Raw genomic sequence first — 23,138 nt, 5'->3', positions numbered from 1 at the left:
TATATGGAGTAGTTAGTGCCTGGCTACACAGCAAGCACTTACATAGTCATGATGATGGTGATGACCATCTACTCTGCAGCCCTGGGAATCTATAAGAGGTATTTAAAGAGAGGAATGACACATTCAGCTTGATTTTTCAAGAAAACAACTCTAACTTGGGGAGCAGATGGAGGCTGAGCTGAAGTGGTGAAACATCTATTGTAAACAAACCATTTAGGAGACTAGAGCAAAACACGAAAAGCAATTTATGAAAGCCTGTGCTGGATAGCTGGAATGGAGGATCTGGAATTGTAGTAGCACTCAGGATGGGATCTGAGAGTCACGAGTGTGTACCTTGTAGCTGCAAACAAATCCAGCAGCTAGAAAAATCAGGAGGAGCAAGAGAAGGAAGGAAGACAAAGGAGTCACTTTGGGAAACATCAGCTTTTAAGGAATAGAAAAGGAAGGGAGAGATGGAAGATGCGTCTGAATAAGTAGGAGAGAAATCCAGAGGCTAACGATCTAGCATCCAAAAGTGTTTTTTAAAGTAGGAAGTGGATACAGTGTCAAAGGCTGCAGAGATGAGACTAGGTGAAGCAATGGAGAAACATCAATTCCTCTCTTTCTTTGTTGTAACGCTTTAAAGTCTGGATCTGCTCTGTTTGAAATGTTTGAAACCAGTAGCTGGAGGAGTTAAGAAGCAAGAGTTGGACGAGGCTAAGACCCAGATTTGCAGTTGGAAGGGGCAGTAACAAAGGAAAGGTATCAAGAGGGGAAAACAAAAACTGACAGTGAGTGCGTGACTGAGTAGATGGCCTCATGAGTTGTTGGAAGTCTGTACAATGTAAAGCACCCAGCAAGGAAATAGAATACAAAGAAAAAAGGAGGAAGAAAGCACTGCTAAATTCTTCATCATCCATCTGCACCAAAGTAGGAGTATCTTTCCAGAGACCTCAGCCATTTGGCTTCTGATCCAGCCATGCATACAGCCCATTCTTAGTGGCACTCAAGGGCTGTGCTTGGAAAATCCAGTTGCTTGTTCAATAAATATTTTTAAAAATCAGTGTACTATATATATTTATTGAGCACCTGCTATATGTCAGGCACTGTACCTAGAAGCTACGCTGGAGGACAGGACTGATATCAGGAGCCCTTCCTTCAGGGAGTTCACAGCTAGTGAGGAAGATGGACATTCATCAAAGACTTGCACAAATATGTACCTAAGGTCTACAGTAAGTGCCATGAGGGTGTAGCGAGGGGATCTGTGAGTGGGTCTAGCAAGGATCTTCTCCTTCTCCTTCCCCATCTCCTCCATTGAGGGTCGAACATCAGGAAAAACCAAGTCAGGTGTGAACATGCTTCCCAGAGACGGAGACTCTGGTCTGATGCCCTGTGGTTCTCCCCCCCAAATCTAATCACTGCCTGGGGATCCCAGGTTCCCAGCCCCTACTCTTCTTCCTCAGCTTAATCATAGGCAGGGTTGCAGTCCCTGCCAGATGTATCACTGAGGACTTCCTTCCCCTCTCCCCACCCCGATCTCTCCGCTAGCTTATTTCTTTTACTATGTACAAGATGCCATTGGACTCTCTACCTTCTAAATGGTTCCCTAAATAAGGCAAGAGCTTCTATCTTTTATTGGCTTTTTAAGACCTATTTCTATCTGTTCAACCTTATGCTAAAATTATCTCTAGGGGGAAAAATGAGATCAGCCTCTTTTCATACAGTCTGCTGAACACTATTTCTGTCAGCAAAGCCAAGTTGTAAATTGCCACAAAGGTGATGAATCAATTAGAAATCATCAACATTTAATACAAAGTAGCTCTCATTCTCATCCTGGATTTCAGAGGAGGTGCATTTAGGTGATAGACAATTTCAGTTACATAAAATTACAACTCTAGTTTTGAGGTAGTATGGTTTTAATCCAGGAGAAGGGCCTAATCAAGAAATGGCAAATAAGAGACAGATACGGGGCCATTCCTCAACAACTTGCCCGAAGTAGGCATCATTGATCCATTTCCACAGTCCCTCTCCTGAGCCCAGATGCACCTCAGAAACATTCTCACACCGCACTTGTTGGTCCTTGGAACAAACTTCATTTTCACTGTGGGAACATTTGGTCCTGTGCTGGTCCAACCACCATGACTGGCTTCTTCACTATAGAATTGGAGACCTAGCAATTGGGAAGAAACAGCCAGGCCCTTGGGGGTGTGCCTTGAGAATCCACTTTGTGGCAGTTATGACCAACATCCCAGGGAGCAGGATGGTCCTGGGCGACATATGCACAGACACCTCTCCCGTGTGTGCCTGCTGAGAGAATACACAAGCACATCCAGAGAAGAGTTGCATGCGAACCTTCCTGAAAATCGACATCACAGCAGGCACCCCTGGGCCTGGCCCTCTTGTTCCAGGCATGTGCCAGTGGTCTATTCTATTCCCAGAAAGATCAAGGGGAATGAATGGAGAACCTGGTCAGAGACATCAGGAAATGGTAGCAATAAATGGACAACTATTTCTTGGCATCCACTCTGAAACACCTTGAAACACCCAGGAGCATATAGTAAAGTTAACAAGTTGGGTGAATTGACAGGAGATGCTCAAGTCTGAGTCCTGGATATAAAAGCTGGGATCCTGAGGATAGCAGATCATAAAATGCCCAAGAGTCCAAAAGTACAAAGCTCAGAGCTGGAAATATAACGATAGTGGTCTTCAATTTTTTCTTTAAATATTACCCTTTCCATTGAAGAAATATAATACAGACAACCACTAAAAAATAAAGGATTTCTATCATACTGTAGAGAAGTTTCTCAATTTATTTTTTCATATGATTTATGACAAATGCCTGATCTCACAAGAGCATAGTTCCAACAGTAAAATACGTCATAAATTATAGGAGCAGAAAGTTCCCTAACTCACACTCAGAAAAGAGTTCACTTTCATGGAGTGAAGTACAGAGCCCTCAGACCAGACAACCTGGGGTGATTTGCTTTAATTTAATAAAAACAATTACATCTTTAATTTCAGTTTTATATCTGCTTACCAGGAATTAAAGGAACCTGAATAAAATCTTAGAGTGGACCTTCAACTACTCTTGATGATGATTTATTCCAATGATAAAAGATTGAGAACCTGCAAAGTTATCATCTAGAATACAAGCAATATGGTTTTTAAATACATACCAAAATTTGATAGACCTAGATATAGCCTTCACAGCATCACATCAGAGATTCTTGGTGAGCAATGCAAGAGAATAAAAGTTAGAAAAAGACTAGATAAAAAAAGAGACAGAGAAAGATATAAGTATCTTTCTGTGCATGAAAAAAAAAGGTACTTAAGACAAAATAAATGATGGAGCTTGAAAGTAACGTTTTCTTCCTTCCATGAGACTCTTTACTGTGGAATATGGTGGACTCCCCATCGAAGTGAGAAGGCCTCACATCCCCTGGTTTGCTCTTGCGACCCTGTGACCATGAATTAATGATTTCTCCATAAGCAGCAAAGACATCATTTTTGTGTATATTTTATTCTCCCTTTGACTAAACTCCAACAAAAGTTAATGGGAGTTTTAGCGTCGTTAACGGCGTAGAGACATTTGAAAGGAAGGATGTTGCAACTTGTAAAATCAAAGCATTGAATTTTTTCAAAAAGTTTTTTCAAGATTTTATTTATTTATTTGAGAGAGAGAGAGAACACAAGCAGGGGGAGCTTCGGAGGCAGAGGGAGAAGCAGAGTACCCCTGAGCAGGGAGTCCTCTGGGGGGCTCATCCCAGGATGCTGAGATCATGACCTGAGCCAAAAGTAGATGCTTAACCGTCTGAGCCACCCAGGTGCCCCAAATTTTTCACCATTTAAAGGCCATAGCTATAATACTTGGAGACCGCCATCTATGAAGGCTTTCAATTTCTCTTCAAAAAGTAATCTTGGTGTTAATAGGAAACCAAAAGAGGGTAGGACATTTACATTGGCTCCCCCAACAGGCCATCTGATTATCCAAATCCATTCATTTTGTTTTGCAAGCAAGTACAAAATGTACTCCTTTTCCTGTTTTTGAAAATCAACTATACTTCCCAGTCTGCCCCCCTGTATCGGTGGCTCCCAATCTCTTCCTTGGAGCCACCCACAATGAGACATCGGTGAGCTGTTTCCACCCACAAGGGAGCCAAGATGGCACAGGAGTTTTTCTAGATGCATGAAGTGTGTATCAGTGACTCCAGCCACGCAGCTGGCATCCACCCTCCTGGTCTCCCCTTGCCAGTCAAGCCCGGCCCACAGGGGATGTGCTCCCTGCACATGCTGTGCCCTGGCCTCCAATACCTTTCCAGCCTTCTCTATCTGGCAAACTTGGGCCACCGTCTCTCGGTCCCTCATCTCTCCTTCTGGAAGCTTCCCTACACTGCTCCCCCAGCCTTGTTTTCCCCATTTTTCCCCCGCCCGTTCATTTTCATCCACTGTGCTGTCATTAGGGATCCGCACCCGAAAAGCAGGGACCTGACTGACTTGGCCTCATTCAGGACCCTGCCCACGGGGGGGGGGCGCTCAGTCAGTGTGTTTGGTTTAATGGCTGCCCCGTCATGGGCACCAGCATCCCAGAGCCACACTTCCAAAGCAGCTCAGCTCCGGCCTTTCTGTGCCTTTCCAATTCTGCGTCTTCTGTCAGTTTCCAGTATGTTCCAAGGTAGCGCCTGCAGGTGAGCTTGAGAGGGGCTCCCACATGGCGCTGCCTTCATCATTCATCTCTTTTCTGAATGTCAACATGTTCCTCTCATCAGCCTCTCCCACCTAAGCATCTCAACTTCATTTAATCCCTCGTTTCCTGCCCTGCTCTGGGCCATCATCGTGCTTATAGAGCTGTCCCGGGCTCATGGAGAGAACCAGAAGGGAAGTCCAGGGAGTCTCCTGGACCCTGCCAGAAGGAGAGCTCCCTCCTTACTTTTTTCAAACTTTCCAAGACATAATTCAAATCTCCACTGAATGTCCTGTTTCAGGTGCTCAAAGTCGCTCAGGCCAGCATGTCGTGATGTAAGCCCTAACTCTTAGCAAATCTAAGACCCATGCTCCTGTCCTACCCACAGCAGAATAAGCAGCTCAGTAACATTCAGGTGATCATTATATCCTTCCTCCTTCTTGAAGGTTCTTATTAAATCTGAGCGGTGGCTTCTCTTGTTTGGACATAATAAATCCCCTTCCTATACCCTTTTTTGAAGAGAAGCTCTTTCAAAAACCTCATGTGGTCCTTCAACCATCAGCATCACTTGGTAACTTGTTAGAAATGCAAACTCTTGAGCTCCATCCCAGATCTACTGCATCAGGCACTCCGGGCAAGGGTAGGGGGGTATGATCTGTGTTTAAACGGCCCTTCCAGGTGATTCTGACAAATGCTAAATCTTGAGACCCACTGACTTAATTTCTCTTCAAGCTATTATAAGGTACACAGTGGACACTCAGAAAAATGCCAGCCAGTGCAGGGAGGGATGTCCTCCTGCAAGCTCTTGCTTCTGCTAGAACTCTTGGGATTGTGTTCACGTTCTCATTGCGTCACATGGGGATTTAACGTGTCATTCATTATGGCTCCCTGACACATTTGTAAAAGGCCAGACCTCTTCCATTTTGCCTTGGCATATTTGGAGAGTTTTCCCTTCCCCAAATTCATCTCTCTATATTTAATTCCATTTGAATTTTACTGTTTATATGCATTCATTTTTCCAACTTGTCTAGCACATTCTGCATTTTATTCCACTTTCCAAGACACTTGTCACCTCCACTTATTTTTATAGCACTTGTGGATTTAATTAGAAGATGCTGTATTCCAGAAACTAAAACATTATTAAGGATATATTGTGTTACACATGGAAGCTATAAGGGGAGCAGGGGCATAGAAAATTAAGAACATCTATAAAGGGTGCTTGTACTCAAATTTACTTTTGTTGAATATGTTAAACACCCAGAAATTCCAACCAACACGAACAAATCAATGAAGCCAGCCTCTGGAAGGCAACAGGAAGGGAAAAGCTTTTCATACTCTGTCCTTCCCTGTTTGTAATTTCTGTACAAAATAGACATTCTTCCCTCCTTCCCTGGATAGTCCAAAGCCCCAGGCTAACATCAACCGGCCTGTCCCCTCCCCTTTTTTGTTGGATCTGTGCTCTCAGCTTGTATGAGTCTGCTTGGGCTGCCATAACAAAGTGCCACAGACAGGGTGACATTTATTGTCTCACTGTTCTGGAAGCTAGAGGTCTAACATCACTGTGTCGGGCAGGGATGCCTTCTCCCGAGGCCCCTCTCCTGGGCTTGCAGGGGGGCCACCTTCTTCCTGTGTCCTCATGTGATCTTCCTGCTATACCAGTCTGTGCCCTAATCTCTTCTTTTAAAAACACCAGTCATATTGGATGAAGCCCTGACCTAAGGACCTCATTTTAACTCAATTACCTCTTTGAAGACCCATTCTCCAATTTTAGTCACATTCTGAGATACTAGAGGTTAGGACTTCATCCTATGAATTTGGGGTGGGACACATTTCAGCCCATAATGCAGCCTATTTACATCTGACTTACAGCTCAATAAAAGGCAAGAAAGTGATTACCAGAACTTAGGTGAGAATAAATTCCAGCTCCTTTAGGCAGTGCAGTGAGGGTATTGTGAATAGAAAATATGATCAAATAAATGGGATACTGAGAAAAGTACATTTGGAGGACTGCAAATAACTGGGACTCATTATATTAAGCAAAAGACAATCTATAGGCAACTCCATCGAGGATGTGGCCCAGACTACACCAAAATCATAATGCTCTGGCCACCTCTGACCACCATGTTTTTCCTAAAAAAATAAAAAATAAAAAATAAAATTAAATTAAAAATATATATATGATATTTTAAATACTTCAGGACCTGTAGAAAATAATCCCAAAATAGAAAAATACTTAAATTGTGGTATTTAGCAAAACAGATGAGATATGGTCAAAATTATAGACCATGATTTACCCTCCTGCCCATTTACTCTAGCATGTGTTCACCATGACCAATGTGAACACATCTCATTTGTTTCCACACCACTCAGCTAGAGCTTCCTGATGTCTCCCTGACTCATAACTGTCTCCAGTGGTAGACAGGAGTGGGGCAGCCATGTGCCTGCTGGAAGGAGCCCTGGCTCCTGAGTCAGACTTCCCTGGATTCAAAGCTCAGTTATTTATACCAGCTGTGTGACCCAGGTAAGCCAGCTGGTCTTTTTAGGTCTGTTTCCTCTTCTGTAGTGACAACACCAATACCTAACCAAGAGAGCTAATCTCAAGATTTAAAAGTATACGTAAGAACACATGGGAAGCATCCCATAAATGGTATCCGTGTAGTTGGCCTCTTAAGATCAAGGCAATGTCATAAAACATCTGCCTCATAGAAGCTTCTAAGTTTCCCTTTCTCTCCAGGAAGGAAAAGGAAAGAAGCCTTTCCTCCAGGATCCTACTCGCTCCCTAATTCCCCGCACTTTCTTTTGTAAACACTTCCACTTTTTATGGCCAGTTACATTTGAGGCATTATACAGACACCTTGTTCTTTTGCCAGTAATTATGCAGTACAAGTCATACATGATTTTCATATTTAAGTCAGGGTCTAAAAAAACAACATGGTTAAACCTAATTAAATAACGTTTTTCTAATACTGGTTATTTAAAGTCTTTGAAATTTTTATACTGAAATCCCAGGGGTTTCATGAAGTGGCTTAAGCCTCTGCTTTCCCTTTCTTTATTTGATATATATTTTTTCAGCATAATATTTCTAAAGATTAATGCATCAAAACCATTAAGCAAAGAATATCACAGATGAGGCTTTTTTGTCATTTATCTGAAAGAATTGCAGCTTTAGGGATAGGAAGTAACAGAAATGTTACTCTAACATCCTCTTTTTCTGAGGGAGGAATTTATCAAAGAGGGTCAATCTCTGGGTTCTTTTTGATAAGTACAAAAGGCTATATTCTATCTGGACTTATAAGTGATTCTGGAATTAACAGATACATGTTTATACATTCCCTACACTGGACTGAGATATATGGGCTCCATTAACGATGCTACTGCTAATATAATTGTGATTCTTGACAAGTAAGAACTTTTTGGAATTTTTCTTGTTTCTTCCATACTGTTTGGCTAAACTCTGGAGGGAAAGCAGAACCCCAGTTTCCTGGAAGAAATAAATCCTTCTTAGATTCTTACATATCTTAGAGTCATCTCATTCTTTGACTGTGTGGACACAGAACAAGCTCTTACAAGAACAATTTTGTTTTCCTATTGAATTTCTTCTCCTGCATTGCTTAATGCATAAGCCCTGTTTGCCTTTTGACTATTTTGTGATTGCAGCCCATTAATTTTTTTCTCTACTAAGTTGTATCTGAAGAAGAAAAATTTTAATTGATTATTGTCTTACCCAGTTTCTTGATGGTACCTTACCACACCCAGGGCCAATAAAATATTGATGGCATGGTAAAACGGAAGGCTATCTCATGATTCAGTGACTCAAAACTGTGAAAAGCTTTTGTCAAGTAACAATATTTAGAAGGACAACTCAATAAGTTAGAAGGGGTAGACTGACATGCAAATATCTATCACATTTTATTAAGCAAATTAAAAATAGATTTAATCTTTAATATGTGTCCCTACAGAATAAAATTTACTGGATTCCATTGTTGGTTATGTGCTCAGCAGATTGCCTAATTACTTTGGGCAGATGCTTGATGCATATTAATTGGGGTTCCACGTCAATTATCACTATCTTTTATTCACAATATCGCCTCCACTTAGCACAGTTCAGTAACAATAAGGATGTTCATTTGAGAAGGAATGGCAAGTGATTCTGAAGGGGGACAACATGGCATTCCAGAAAGAGCTCTGAGCTATAAGTGAGAGTCTAGGTTCTAATGTGCTTCAGACTGCATGACCTTGGACCAGTCATTTATTTGTCATAATCATGCAGGGTGTATCTGCTGCATAGGGATGTCATGGGAATCTGGGGAGCAAAAGCATTGCCACAAGGGGCCAGAAGGGGAAATAGCTCCTTATGTACCTCTCCAAGGTAGCACCTTAGTCACAGTTAATTGAAGGTTAAAAAACACGTTCCAGAATTTAAAAGACTGGTAAATCCCAAGCATTGGCAAGAATGTAGAGCCGCTGGATTTTTCAGATATTTCTTGTGAGAATACGAAATGCTCCAACCACATCGGCAATCAGTTTGGTAGCTTCTTTTACAAAGTGCAACATGCATGTATAGTACAATGCAGGAATCCCACGATTCCACTCCTAGTTATTTACAGAAGAGAAATGAAAACACAGGTATACACAAACACTCGTACATAAGTGTTTATGACCATGCTGCTCATGATAGACCCAAACTGGAAATAACCCAAATGTCCATCAATGGATGAATGGATAAACAACCTATGGCATAGATATCTATGTAAATATAGATGTATACACTACAAATATATACTATATGTCCTACTCAGCAGTGAAAGTCATGATATTGCTGACACATGCAACAGAATGAATCTTAAAAAGAGTATGAAGGCAAAAAAAGCCAGATAAAAGAAAAATGTACCATTCCATTTTAAGGATTATGCCAAACGAGTCCATTGTGAAGGAAAGCAGAGCAGTGGTTGTCTGGGGCCGGGCATTGGGAGGAAATCGATTGCCAGGGGGCTTAGGGGACTCTACAGGATGATGGGAAGGAAGGTTCTATGACTTGATTATGATGGTAGTTTCACAGGTGTATCTATTTGGTAAAACTAACCAAACTGACCGCTTGAAATGGGTGTATTTTATTATGTATAAATTATCTCTCAATAAAGTTTAATGAAAAAATGAACACACACACACACAGGGAAAGCAATGACAAATGTGAGGTTGACACATCCCAGGCTGGCTGTCAGATACTGAGAAGGTGATCAAAGATCAGGTCAGGCCCTGATCTATCCCACCAAAGTTCAGGACCTGACCTGATTCTACTCCCAGGCTGACTTCCTTCTATAAAAACTCTGCTACACCTCTGTGATTCACACTCTGGGAGTGTGAAGATGGCCATGAAGGCAATTTGCAAACCAAGTAGTGCTATCTCCAATCACAAAGCCAGTGACAGCTGAGGCCGATCGTGCACCTGCCCAGGATCTTGAGCAGCCCCCTTCGTGTCAGCTTCTTGGGAAGGGCAAAACACAGATGGTGGGATCCCCCCTGAGTCTCCAAGGGGACCCCGTACTTGCAATCACTTGCCTTTCCTCCAACCCTCCTCTCCTGAGCTGGGCTTCTCTCACTACCCAGGACAGCCGGCCTTTGAGAACCTGTAAAGGAGTCATGAATAAATGGACATAAAGACAGCCTTTCTCGAGGCTCCCTAAATTTTGAAAATTAGGTTAATGCTTGCTTGTGGCATTGTGATTAAGAGCTCGAGCCTCAGGGTCAGACTTCCCATATCCAGACACCAGCTCCCCCACACCTACCGGATGAACCTACAAAAACCCTTTAACCTCGCTGAGCTTCCGCTTCTTTGTCTGCAAAAGAGAGGTCAAAATAACACCCACTTCACAGGCTCCTAGGAGAATTAAATGAGCAAGGGCATGCATGAAAGCCCTTACTTAACACAGGGTGGCACACAGTAAGAAAATGACGACCCAAAACTACAAATGTTACTGGATATTTTTGTCCTGGCTGCCCCAACTTCTCTCCCCGTGGCCCATAGGACATCAGAGAACGTTTTTTTTTCCCCAACTTTACAGTAATCCAGCCAGACTCTTTGATCCAGGGGAGCAGAAAGTTCTCAAACTCCATTCACGCTCAGCCCAAATGGGACCTTTCCTAAAAATACCAGCTACAGAAGGCAAAATGGGTGGGCGCAGTCACACCTTTAAGCTTGAGCTGCACACTCCGAGGTGATCGCAAGCACTGTATTTTCTCTGTACATACTTGAGAAGCCTGTCAAGTGTGCTGTAATTGTGTGAACAGGCAGAGAAGAGTCCAGCCACACGCTATGGTCGAGAAAGGTAGAAAATTGGGTGTTCCAGCAAGCCAAGTAGGGAATTAATAATATATTTAGATTACTAATAAAATGCCTGTCAGGCAAGCAGCAAAATATTATATACAAAAAAAAAAATACTGCCAGTTGCATAGAGTTTGCACTGTTCCTGAGAAGTATGTGTTCTTGGAAATATAATGCTTCCACCCCAGATGAAATGTCTATTCTCTGGCACTTTCCCCCTGATTTCTTACTCATGTGTGTATTTTTTTTACACCCCCTCCCATGTAGATCCACCAACCCTCCCAGACATCAGTGGGTCAAGCAGCCTCCCAAAGCAACCTTCTGCACCTGGCTCATAGCCAAGCATCCATGTCTCAAAGCCCCGTCCGGCAGGCTTCTTCTTCCTCCTCCTCATCCTCCTCTTCTTCAGCTTTGAGCGTGGGCCAGTTAGTCAGCAGTAAGTATCCTTTCTGGCTGTGTTAAATCATGGTGGCCTTCTTGTTGCCTATCTGCAATGCTTTCCCTCCTCCCTGCCTCCTCCCCCTCCTCCTCCATCTCCTCCTCCAGGAGCTCCCCCTCCTCCTCCTTCCCCTCCTCTAGGTCCTCCTGCTCCTCCCTTTCCCTCCTCCTCCTCCCCCTCCTCCTCCCTTTCTCTCTCCCACTATGCCCCTGTCCTCCTTTCTCTCTTCTTTCAACATCAAAGAGGAATTTCCTGGCTCTTCTAAGGCCAATGCTGGAATAAGGTCACTGCCCAGGGCCACATGGTTCCTTAGGGAAGCAGCCCCCCAAAGCACACCCGGTGGATGAGTGTGCTTGGGGCCAGGGTCTATCTCAAGTGCTCTCTGCCCTGTTGAGTCGGCCCATCCTCTTCAGAAGGGAGAACTGATCAGTTTGCAGGGCATGAGCCACAGAGCTCAGAACTGAAATAACCAACAACAGGCACTCAGCCAGCAGGTCAAGCAGCTTTTCTGTGTGTTTGAAGTCCCCTGCCATTCTATTTGTAGGTGTCAGAGGAAATAAAAGAGAGCGTGCCCGTGGGCGGGTGGGTGTGTGTGCACAGGGAGCTGCCTCCAGGGGCCCGTGGGGGAAGCGGCATGGGCTGCCATGGGATGGGAAATCTCTGAACCACCATTCATAAAATAAAATAAGCCTGGGAGTCTGCTTCCCTGAGCGGGGCCATGTATATATATATATATATATATATATATATATATATATATATATATAAAATTTTAATTTTTTATATAATTTTTGGCCCCAGGTAGACAGCATATGTGACACATGCAAAGCGAAACATGTTAGATGTGTGGGACAATGGTCTAATTTCACGTAGGTTGTTCACCTTCAGTGCAGTTTTTACCCATAAAAAAAATCATAGAATGTGCACTTAGATTATAATTCTCCAGGAAATGAAAATCCAGTAATTATAGGTTTAAAGGGCCAAAGCACTGCATGGGCAACTGTGCCATAAACTGAGAACACATCTGAGTATCTCTGTTTGATCAAGTGTCATGAATAACTTGTTATAATGGGAACAGTAGGGATCCTCACATATCATCTGTCATGCAAAGCAAAAGGGAGGGTTGCCATGCCCTCCCCATACAAGCAACCCCCCCCAAAAAAATTATATGTGTGTGTGCATACATACATCTATATTAAATTATAGGGATTATACAGGCAAGGATGATACAGAATGGAGAAGAGAATGAGGAATTATGGGAAGATATTAAAATGCCCAAGTATCTCAGTGGACTAGCCTGAAGGCTCTTGATCCCACAAATGGGTCAACACCAAACTTCAGGTTACATATGGAGTTTACCATCAATCAGTTATTATAGGTTGTTTAGATATACAACCCCTCTCGTTTGGGCCAGAAACTCTAGTCTTACTTAAGCAAAATCACAGCTAAGTTCTTTTTAGTCAGATTTTCCACAATAGAGGCACTCCTCATAGGGGTATTACAAAAGATTTCAATGTCATTCCAATTCGATATTCTGCATAAGTTTCCACGAAATACTCTAGTTGTAAAGAGCAGCAAGGTCACAAATTTAGGATAGGCTGTTAAGCTTTGGTCCTGAGAGAAAAGGAACTGAGATCAAACATCTTATAAAGAAGACATAAGTTAAATATGAAGTCAAGCACAAACCACCCCACAAATATTACACAACGTAAGCATTCGGTACGTGCTGGATGACTAGAGATGGATGAGTGGATGAACACACGGACAGACGGATGGATGACACCCGGTTCTCTCTAGTCACTTGTCTCAAACTGGGCAGGAAAGGATTAGCCTTTTTTAGACATCAGTAACAGAGCTACATAATGGGACAGATGGAACTTCAATTGCACAAGTGCCAATGGGGCATCTAAATTCTAGGTGTATAATGAGTGACCTATATTACATATCCTGATATGAAATATGAAGAATGTGGACAGAGACTCCTTTACTGTTTGCACTTGAGGCAGGAAACACCAAACCCACATGCAGAGCCTGTATCAGGAGCCTTCTCAGGCAGATACATAGAGGCTCTGGCTGTAACCCGGGGGACAGACTTTACACAAACTCATTACTAGGCTTAAAATTGCTACAGATTTTGAGCATGTTGCTTAATTAATTTCTTTCTGTCTCAAAACCCAACTACGCAATGAATGATACACGGAGCATTTCTCTGATGCAGATTCCCCCAACAAATCTTTGTTTGAGACTTTATGTGTAAAGTAGGGTTTTCAAAGCACTTTCAATATTGTGCTTGTCTTAATACTCACAATGAAGTCCTAGAAACCCTCATTTTCAGATCTTGAACCTGACGTCAGATAGATCCTGAAGGTACAACCATTTTGGCCATCTTCTGTCAGAAGTACCACATTCCATCTTGGTTGAGAGATCATGACACTCTGTGTGACAAATCTAATGGGTGGCAAGGCCAGGACGATAACCTAAAGAGTCTGATTCAATGGGTCGTATACACACCACACAGCACAGCTGCCTTAAAAAATAAGATGCTTACACATAAATTTTATCCAGTGAAATCTGAATGACAAAATATATCAAATCACCTAAATATTCCTCAAATAATACTTTAAATGCCTGGACCCACACCTTACGATTAAAGCACAGGCTTTTCTCTGAGCTAATATAAAGAGAAAAACTAGACATTGTGCATATTTTGAAGTTTATATTCAAGCATAAACTATCCATTTAAAATTATTTTTGTCTGAGATAAAGCTTCACCAAATCTGCAGGTAGGATATTTTGGGGAGACCCAACCCCATACTTTAGATACAGTTGCTACACAGGTTCAATTCACAGGGGAATAAAAGGGTGGCTTAGTCAGAGGCTGTCAACTTAAAAATAAAAACACTTATTGAGCACCATGTATATGCTGAGCACAGGAACAGAAAAGAGGAAAGCAAAAATAAGGCAGATGTGCTTCCTGCCCTGGGGGAGGTCATGAACTGGTAACAAGAAACACAGTTACAATAAAAGGAAATGAATGCTATGCTCAACACAGGAATAGGGACTCTGGCAATACAGTCCACAGTTAACTCAGTTTTGGAGGTTGAGACAGAACAGAGGGACTTGCAAGAGTAAATAATTCTTGAATTGAGTAGAATGGTTAATCAACAAATCCCTCCAAGAGACCAAGGCCATAGTAAGAAGCAGGTCACACTGGAGTTGAACCTGTGGTCGAGACCTTGGTTGATGAACCCTCCCACTTCACGGTCAAAGACTGTCATTGTAACCCCTGCACGTCTTGCCATCGTTCCAGAGAAAATGGAACCAAAATCTTCCCCTCTCCAGGCAAAAGAATGCAGAGTTAATGCGTTAGCAATGATAACAGGATCTTCAAATGCAAAGAACACCACATCCGAGCTCAGCATTACCAAATAATCGCAGGTGGTAAGACATCTGTACGGTACCTGTTCACAGTAGCTACACAGCTGGCCCTGTGTTATACTTTGCTTAGTCTCTGCAGTCCTCAGAGGTAAATATAGTTTCAACAAGCAGGGCTTTCGGAAAGCCTAATAGGGTCAAACAGATGACTAGACGAATGTCCCAAATTGGCCCAAGACTTACACAGTGCTATGTAAAAACAGGTAGATTTGGGGTTTTTAAAAATTCTTTGCCAAGTTTGGTTTCGTTCTGTTTTTCAGTACACACTTTTTAAACCCCTGGCCTGTAAACTTGATCTTTTGGACAGCAAAGGACCTCTGGGTATTACCACAAAAAAAAACAAACCATCGAGTGACTGTAAAGATGCACGGTCATAGCTAATGGCACCCCCGATTCCCATGATCACAATTCACATTCTCCACAGTGAAGTAACCCTATTGCAAATCAACTGTTCTCCCAAATTACATTGCACGCTCCTTAATGGTTTCTTATTTCTTGGGAATATTTGGTAAACATGCCCGCTATTGGCTGTGAGAATAGCATTGAAAAAAAAAAAGCAGATGAGTGTTTACATAAGACAGTTAATTCACCCTTGGCAGTTTCTTTAAAGTTGCATATTTTTCATATAAAAATCCCATAAGCAGAGGTTGTAGGAGGATGATGTTGATGGATACTGACCGTTCGACCCAGTTAGCAACCCCTTATATGACGTCCACGTTAACGGGTAGAAGGGGCTGAATTTTTAAAATTAAACAAAACAAAACATCTGTGCCCGTCCAGCCTTAGCCTTCAGGATGGGGCAGATCCAGCAAACATACAACCAGATTCTGCAGAACAGGTTTGTTTTCCTCCAATTTGCATTTAGTTTCCATAAAAATCTTTGACTTTTCAGCCCTTGCATTCCAGATTTGACTTGGGAAGCGTCATCAGTATACTTACGAATCCCTGCCAATTTTCAATGCCAGTGGAGTCTAAATCTCTCAGCCAGTTAATCTCTATATAGGTTGATCTTCTGGCTCTTCCAGCAAGGGTCAGATTCAGGGCGGGGGCTGATAATCATTGCTGTCACTTTCTGACCCTGTCCTTAATATATTGGGCTGACTTAATCTGGAGCAAACTTCTGTAAAAGGTGTCACTTCCTCCTCAATGCAGAGAAATCCCAGACTGGGTTGCTCTAGTAGTGAGTCCACCCAGTAGGGGGATCTGAGAGATCCCTCTGGGGTCCCCATCAAGGTGGCCTCAGATTCATCCTTGAAAGTGACCCAACCTGGGTGAGCGAAAGCCAGACTGAGCTACCCCTGGGTGGAATGTCAACCTCCGAACCAAACTGAGAGCTGAAGTCACGTTCCAGGGAAGAAGGTCCCATTTACCACATTCCCTTCTTGTTTTCTCTCCTCAAATAGAAAAGCATATGTCCCTTAAGGAAGGGGAATTGTTCCAAAAGTGGGGGGACGGGGGAGGAAATCCTGAAGAGTTTTAAGTCAGAAACTTTAGGATCCAAAAAAAAAAAAAAAAAAAAAAGCATCAGTTTTTCTCATTAATTCAAAAACACCTTACAGGCATCACCTGATGAATTCCCCCCAAGTGTGAAGACAAGTCCCGCAGGTTGTAATCAAGGTGAAATGGATTTTTGTCCACAGGTAGGCCCCTTTTTTTGCATGGGGAGGCCTCTGTAGTCTTGGGACTCATGGAGAAAGCTGCAAGACATTTTACCATCTGCTTTTATGGGTAAGAACAAAAATGGAAAGAAAACCAGGCAGCTCACCTCCAGCAATGAACACATTGCACCAACCAGGAGATACCGATTTTCCCTCCCCAGGCCTTTATCAAACAGACCATCACACTGCTTAAATTTCACAACCATTCCTGTCTCATCAGCTCTGTAAGTAGAACGAGGAAAAAGACAAGAAGGAGGAGGAGGAGGAGAAGAAGGAGAAGAAGGAGAAGGAGAAGAAGAAGAAGAAGAAGAAGAAGAAGAAGAAGAAGAAGAAGAAGAAGAAAGAAGAAGGAAAAGAAGAAGAAGAAGAAGGAAAAGAAAAGAAGAAGAAGAAGAAGAAGAAGAAGAAGAAGAAGAAGAAGAAGAAGAAAGAAGAAGAAGAAGAAGAAGAAGAAAGAAGAAAGAGAAAAGATGAGGACGAGGAGGAGGAGAAAGGAGTTCCGCCTCCTGGTGTAATAATAACCGGAGCCACGGAAGATGCTGGACTCAATGGGGCAGGCACCCAGGGCCCCGAGCCTCGGAGTGAAAGTCCTGACAACCGGCCTCACACGTCAGTGCGGCCGGAAGAGGCTCTCTGCCGAGCTCCAGGGATTGTCAGGAATCCGGCACACACATGGATTGAGTTGCTAGTCTCCAGGAGACATAATAGGCCTTAAAGGCAAGAAGGCAGACAGGCGGGGTTTACTGAGGATTGCCCCCCAAGTCTAAGGCCCCAACCCTCACGGGCCGCCCAACTCCCTGATTTCCACGCATCTAGAGATGGAGTGAACGCAGGGCAGCACAGTCCCCTCCCACGGAGGCTCTAAGCTTTGCTCAGAGAACAGCTGTCCCCCTTAGCCCCGGACTAGCCTGGCAACCCCAGCCCGCTGACACCCGGACGGGGCTGGGGTCGGGGAAGGGCGCCCCGCCACCATAGGACCTTTTTGGCTCATCGCTCTTACACAGGTGGCACGGCAACTTTTCTGTGCAGTGGAACCTGGAGAAGAATGATGGTAAAGAGTCGAGAGAAGACAGTGATGTGCAGAGGGAGCCATGCCCCGACTAGGGCAGGCCAGAAGCTACCCCCAACCCTGCCCTGGGGGTCAAGGGATCCCCTGCATTAGAATCACCTGCAGTATTTGTTCAAAATGCATGTCCTGGGCCCCATCGGGTGACTCCTAAGCACCACCCTAAATGCCATATGGCTACAAGGAAAGTCTCCAGTTTACAATTTCTCACCCTCAGGTTTGAACCTCCATTCCCACACTGGTAAGGCTGCCCAGAGCCCTCTCTCCCTGTGCCCGTCTGTACCAAGTGGCTGGGGCTCTGCTCCAAACCAGAGGGTCTCAACTAGTATTTTATCATCACCTCCTCCCCCACACGTAGCCCCTTTATGCTTTGCTTTTAAATCCCAGTTGCCCTACTCCATCCATGAAACATTAATATCACAGATCTACTGCACATCTGTCTCTGTAGCCCCGCAGCCCTCTGGGGCTTGGGGGGTGGGCACAACCATTGTCCGATCTAAGACTTCGCCACCACCCCAGAACCGATCTCCACCCTGTTGGGAAGCACACACTAAACACAGAGTCGCAAAATAGGCTGAGCCGGGCAGCAGGTCTAGGAGGGCTGCAGATGAGGAGAAGGAGGAGCAGCTGAATGGGCCAGCCAGAACCAGTTCTAGCTGACTGTTCCCCAGAGGCTTCAACGGACACCAGGTACAGCCAGATCTTCCAACATCTCAAAAGAATGTAAAAAAAAAAAAAGAGATTTTTTTTTCTTTAGAAATCTCCCAATGTTTAAATGTTGGCAAGTCCAAAAAAACTGTAAGCTCTAGGAAAGCTGAGTTTTATGTGCAAGCTGCTCATTTGCAACTTCTGCTCTAGGAACGTTTAAATGAAGAAATGAGAGAAGAGGCTCCAGGCTGCTATGTGCGTGGACGTGACTTCCCAGAATCCTTAGCAAACCCTTGAAGCTGCTCCAGGCTGCTGTGCTGGTGGGATTTAAGATCCAGAGGGTAGCCTCTCTCAAGGACAACCCAAACAAGTCTTTCTTGAACCAGGGTTGCCAGGCTTCTTGGGGGATGGAGGGGGTAGTTGGGGGAGGGGGAAGCAAGATTTTAATTAATCTTCATCAGTTTTATGGTCAACCTCTGCCCCTGCCCATGGACACAATTCTCAATGCCCTACAGTGAAATATCCTGCACTTCTAGCAGGAGCTCCCAGTCCAAAACCCTTGCAGACACCCCCACCGTGCTTTTGCTCCTGCTGGCATCCGTGCCCGTCTGCATGCTGCTCCCACTGCCCAGAATATGGCCTCTCCGTTCTGTGAATGGGCTGCCCATTGGGCATGACTCAGATGCATCCTCCCTCCTGTCACGTCTTCCTCCTCTGTCAATTCTGCTGCGGGTGTGACCCCGTTAGTTCCCCATTACACTCAGCCTGGTATTTTTCATGGATTGCTTCTCATTCATAATATTGACCCCCAACCCCCTATAGACTGCAAACTCCATGGAGGCCAGAACTGCCTCTCCTATTTCTCCTGCTCCCTTTAACCATCAGTAAGACACCCCTGGAGTCACTCAAGAAATACTTAGAGAACTGTTCGCAGGGGTTGGACCACTTTTCAACCTTTCCTCGACAAAATTAGGACTAAGGATGTGCACAAAGTCCACAGAAGTTTTTTTCATGTGAAGATGCACAACTGTAGTGCTGATCCTACCAACAGAGTCCGTGTCCCCTGTTATGAGAGAATCTGTAGGGGAAGCTTGGACCTCTCCACCCACCCCAGACCCCATATTCACATGTTTATCTAAAACTCTTCGAGAACTCTTGGTCCTTGCAATGCAAATATTTATTTTTCTGCCTGACAACAGGGGTTTCTGTAGCCCTGAGCCCAGAAGACTACTCTAGTCCACCAGAGTCCCTAGACAAGTACTTGGATTTACTGAAATTGATGGATTATTGTGCGGAGAGAGGAAGAGAAAAACTTCTCACCTAAGTCCGGGGAATGAGGTGGAGAACAATAGAGTCGGCTCGCAGGCAGACGGGCTTCGCTCCAGGCAGGATGGAGCAGCACTTTGAAATCTTCCCCTAGCCCCAACCCATGCTGTCCCAGCTTGGCCTACGCTTTCATTTATCATTTATCCGGGGATCAGTAGCGGGAAGGGGGGTGCGTTCTCCAGCTGTTGTGTCATTTCCCTTGATAAGTCCTAAATTGACCGCGTTATCCGGCACCAAAGGAGCCTTCCTGCAGTAGGCATTTTTTATTATGTGCCCTTTTAGGGGACAAAGGCATCGTGTCAGTAAACTGCTATTGCTATGGGGAGTGTGGGGAGGGGGGACAATATTATTCTCACAGCTTCATAAGCAGGCTCTTCGGAGGGGCTAATGTGAGCGAAAGAAATTAGACAACATTACCATCTGTTAGCCCAACTGCAGCGGTGAGCCGGAGAAGGAAAGATAGAAAATTCTACTTTTTTTTTTTCAAGGGCAATTTTTAGCTCTAAAGAATCCAATTAAGACATTTCAAGCGGCACAATTGTACTCTTTTGCACCAAATTTATATTCATATATTTTTGCCGAATATTTGACCATATTTATGGGCAAAATGTGTACAATTTTTGCCCAGTATTTGAACATATTTATGGGCAAAATGGAGATGCGTCCCCTAGCTGGTGCCTTCCTGCCCTGGCTGCTACCTGTTCAGCCCAGGGGAGCACACTCTTGTGTTGTGAAAGTGGCAGTATGTGAACTACCTGTGGCCTTACCTGGAATAGAATCACCCCGAAGGATGACTTGTAGAAGTGTAATGACTTGAGGATGGGATCCTGGGTGCCCCACTTGGGAGCAAGAGAAAACATTCCACAGTGTCTGCTTCCCCCACCACTCTGCTGCTAAAGAGAGCCGCTTTCTTATAAACCGTAATAAACAGATATCACTTGGATGTGTGTTGACGTATTGATCCTATTTTTAAAAACATCTCCACAGATCCTCAAACGGCAGCGGGTGAGGTGGATGGGGTTAATCTGGAGGAGATCCGAGAATTTGCCAAAGCTTTTAAAATCCGGCGCCTGTCCCTTGGCCTGACCCAGACTCAGGTGGGACAGGCTCTCAGTGCTACAGAGGGCCCCGCGTACAGCCAGTCGGCCATCTGCAGGTAACCCGTGCCCACATGCTGTCACCTGTCCTGGCCGGCCTGGGCCTCGTCTGTCCTCATGGCTCAGCTTTTCTTCTTCGGGCGGGCAGAGCTGGAGGGGTAGAGTGTGGGGACTAAGTCTGGGGCGGTTATACATTGGAATCAGTGGCATTGACAGAAATGAAGGTGCTTAAGCAGTTCGGGGTCCTGGCTTGATAACTCCTATCAACTCACAAAGAAGGCAGTCTCATTGGGAATCCCCCACTGGTGGGCCAGAAGCTTCCTTCTGGACCTGCTGTCCTACGCAGCTGAGAGCCACCGTCCCCTGTCTGCAGACAGGTATCCCGAGCAAATGTTGTCAGGCTGCCAGTCCCACTGGGTGTTAACCCTCCCACCGTTTCTGCCCAGGGATGGCTTTCAGGATTTTCCCAGAAAAATTCACCGTAGAAAGAAAATTAACCATCTCGTGACCGCAAAGGAATGCTTTAACATGGCCTTGCCAGACACAACTCTCAAAGCACATTTTTTTTTTCAAAGAAGTAGCTGCTTTAAGTGGCTCAGAAAGGGGTAGTAAGAATCTGGCCTAAGCTGTCCCCGCCCCCTCCAAAATGAATAAATAAATAAATAAATAAATAAATAAATAAATAAATAAATAATAGAATCCAGCCTTGGTTGTGTTCAAGTTGATCTGGGTCAAGCCGCCAGCAGCAGACCCCTGCATGTATATATGTGTGTGTGTGTGTGTGTGTTGCACTAATCCCATGTTTATGCATGAGGTAACAAAGGCACTTCTGTAAGAGCTTTTTCCTCTTGGGCAATGCCTTATGAGTCCTCCTCCATCAGGAAAAGCCAAGAAACCAACTCTAAACTCATTTAAGTGGATTTTGTTCTTGGTGATCCATGAAATGCTGTCTTTTTATCTGCTCTTTATACTTTTAATGTATTCCCCAAAGGACGGAAGTGTACTTTGCCTGCAGTTTAAGACTAAGGCTATAAATAACATCAGTATGGGGTAGTAGCTTGCAGCTCACATTTTGCTCAATGATTTTCCATAAAACCCATTGATTGTTGTTAAATACAAAAAGCGCCATAGGATCCTCTCACTTCTATGGTCTCCCCTACTGTTTTTTCTTATAAGATACCTCCCTGTAGAAAATAACCTTTATTCAGTCTATACAAGGATACTACTGCTGGGAAATTTGTTTCAAGGCTTGTATATGTTATTCCCAACAACACAGAAACATCAACACTAACAAGCAGCATCAGTGATATGAATACGCCTGCTCCCTGTTGGGAAACATTAATTTTGTTTCATCTTGACAGCCTCGTGATGAAGGCAGCCATAGGTTTGTAAGTCGTTGTCAATTTGTTATTTTTGCTAAAGTCCTCTTTGGCTTATTTTTAGTCCTAAAACATGATTTCCTTTTATTGGTTTGAGTGCCGTCTCAGATGTTCACCAACACCCGTAGAGTGTCTGGGGCATTCCCAATCAAATATGTAGATTTCTGAAGTCTTCCCCAGGGAAGCCAAGAAAGCAATGGCTGAAATGGCAAGAGAGACCCTGGGAACTCCCCATATAACTGAATATGCCTCGACTTTATAGTCTTTCTCTAGCCTGTAGGGTCTGGCTGAGCCAGTTATAGGAGCTAAATACCAAAAGAAAAAAAAAATGAAAGACTTGAAAGAGACGGAGATCTGACATTGGAACAATTCACATTTATTTAAGGGGTAGACAGGAATCTGCATTTGAGCCTGCACACTCAGGTGTCACTTAGGAGGGAGGGGTGGCTCCCAGGCACCCTTTGATGAGTCCCTCCTTGAGAGAGACAAAGAGAAGGAAACATCACCAACACCCTGAACATCCCTATTGCAGCTTTGCCCCTCACACCATGGCACTGTGAAGCCTGTTGTCATGTTTATCCACAGTTTAAGCTTTGAAGCTTTTATGTTCAAATGTAGTATGTGGCAAATTCCATGACCATTAGAGCTTTTGTGGCAAGCTCATTAAGTGACATTAGATGATTAGTAGTTCATTTTTTTATTGAAAGCAAAATGTACTTCTTCCCCCTCTGACCAGGAGTGGAAGTTGGGTTAAAAAAAAAAATAAACAAATAACCCCTTGATCTATAGACAGAGAACGCAATTCACTGGAAATCACGTTAAAACTTGGTACTATTTGCACTGCTTATCACAATACCTAAAATGCAGTGTCAAAGATAATATTATGGCCCATAGAGGAAGCCTATCCTTTTGTGCCCTTCTGCAAGCATCCTTATAAAGCATACTCAGACTGGCTAAAGCAGGTTCATTTCGCTCTAGGAGAACAGCCCATTGTAGTAAGATGCACTCTGCAGTCAGATGGTTGTCTTTCAATACACTGACCCCTTAAAAAGAGTGAATCCAAAGAGGATCCGAGAGAGAGGATCTGTGTGTCCAAAGTTGTCATACC

General features: G+C 43.9%; 1 protein-coding gene across 4 annotated transcripts in view; it reads left to right on the top strand.

Annotated features, from left to right (window-relative positions):
• POU6F2 (POU class 6 homeobox 2) overlaps positions 1 to 23,138 on the top strand; it is a 479,107-nt gene that overhangs the window by 450,132 nt on the left and 5,837 nt on the right. For all 4 annotated transcript variants that reach the window (XM_025449467.3, XM_049096429.1, XM_049096431.1 and 1 more), the window contains 2 exons: positions 11,250 to 11,418; positions 20,542 to 20,710. In XM_025449467.3, coding sequence (XP_025305252.2) covers positions 11,250 to 11,418; positions 20,542 to 20,710 — 338 coding nt within the window. The remainder of the gene's footprint in view (positions 1 to 11,249; positions 11,419 to 20,541; positions 20,711 to 23,138) is intronic.

This window comes from Canis lupus, chromosome 18, assembly GCF_003254725.2.
Source record: "Canis lupus dingo isolate Sandy chromosome 18, ASM325472v2, whole genome shotgun sequence".
NCBI lineage: Eukaryota > Metazoa > Chordata > Mammalia > Carnivora > Canidae > Canis > Canis lupus.
Note: the sequence above shows the minus strand (reverse complement) of the source record. Positions and strands in the feature narration are given on the sequence as shown.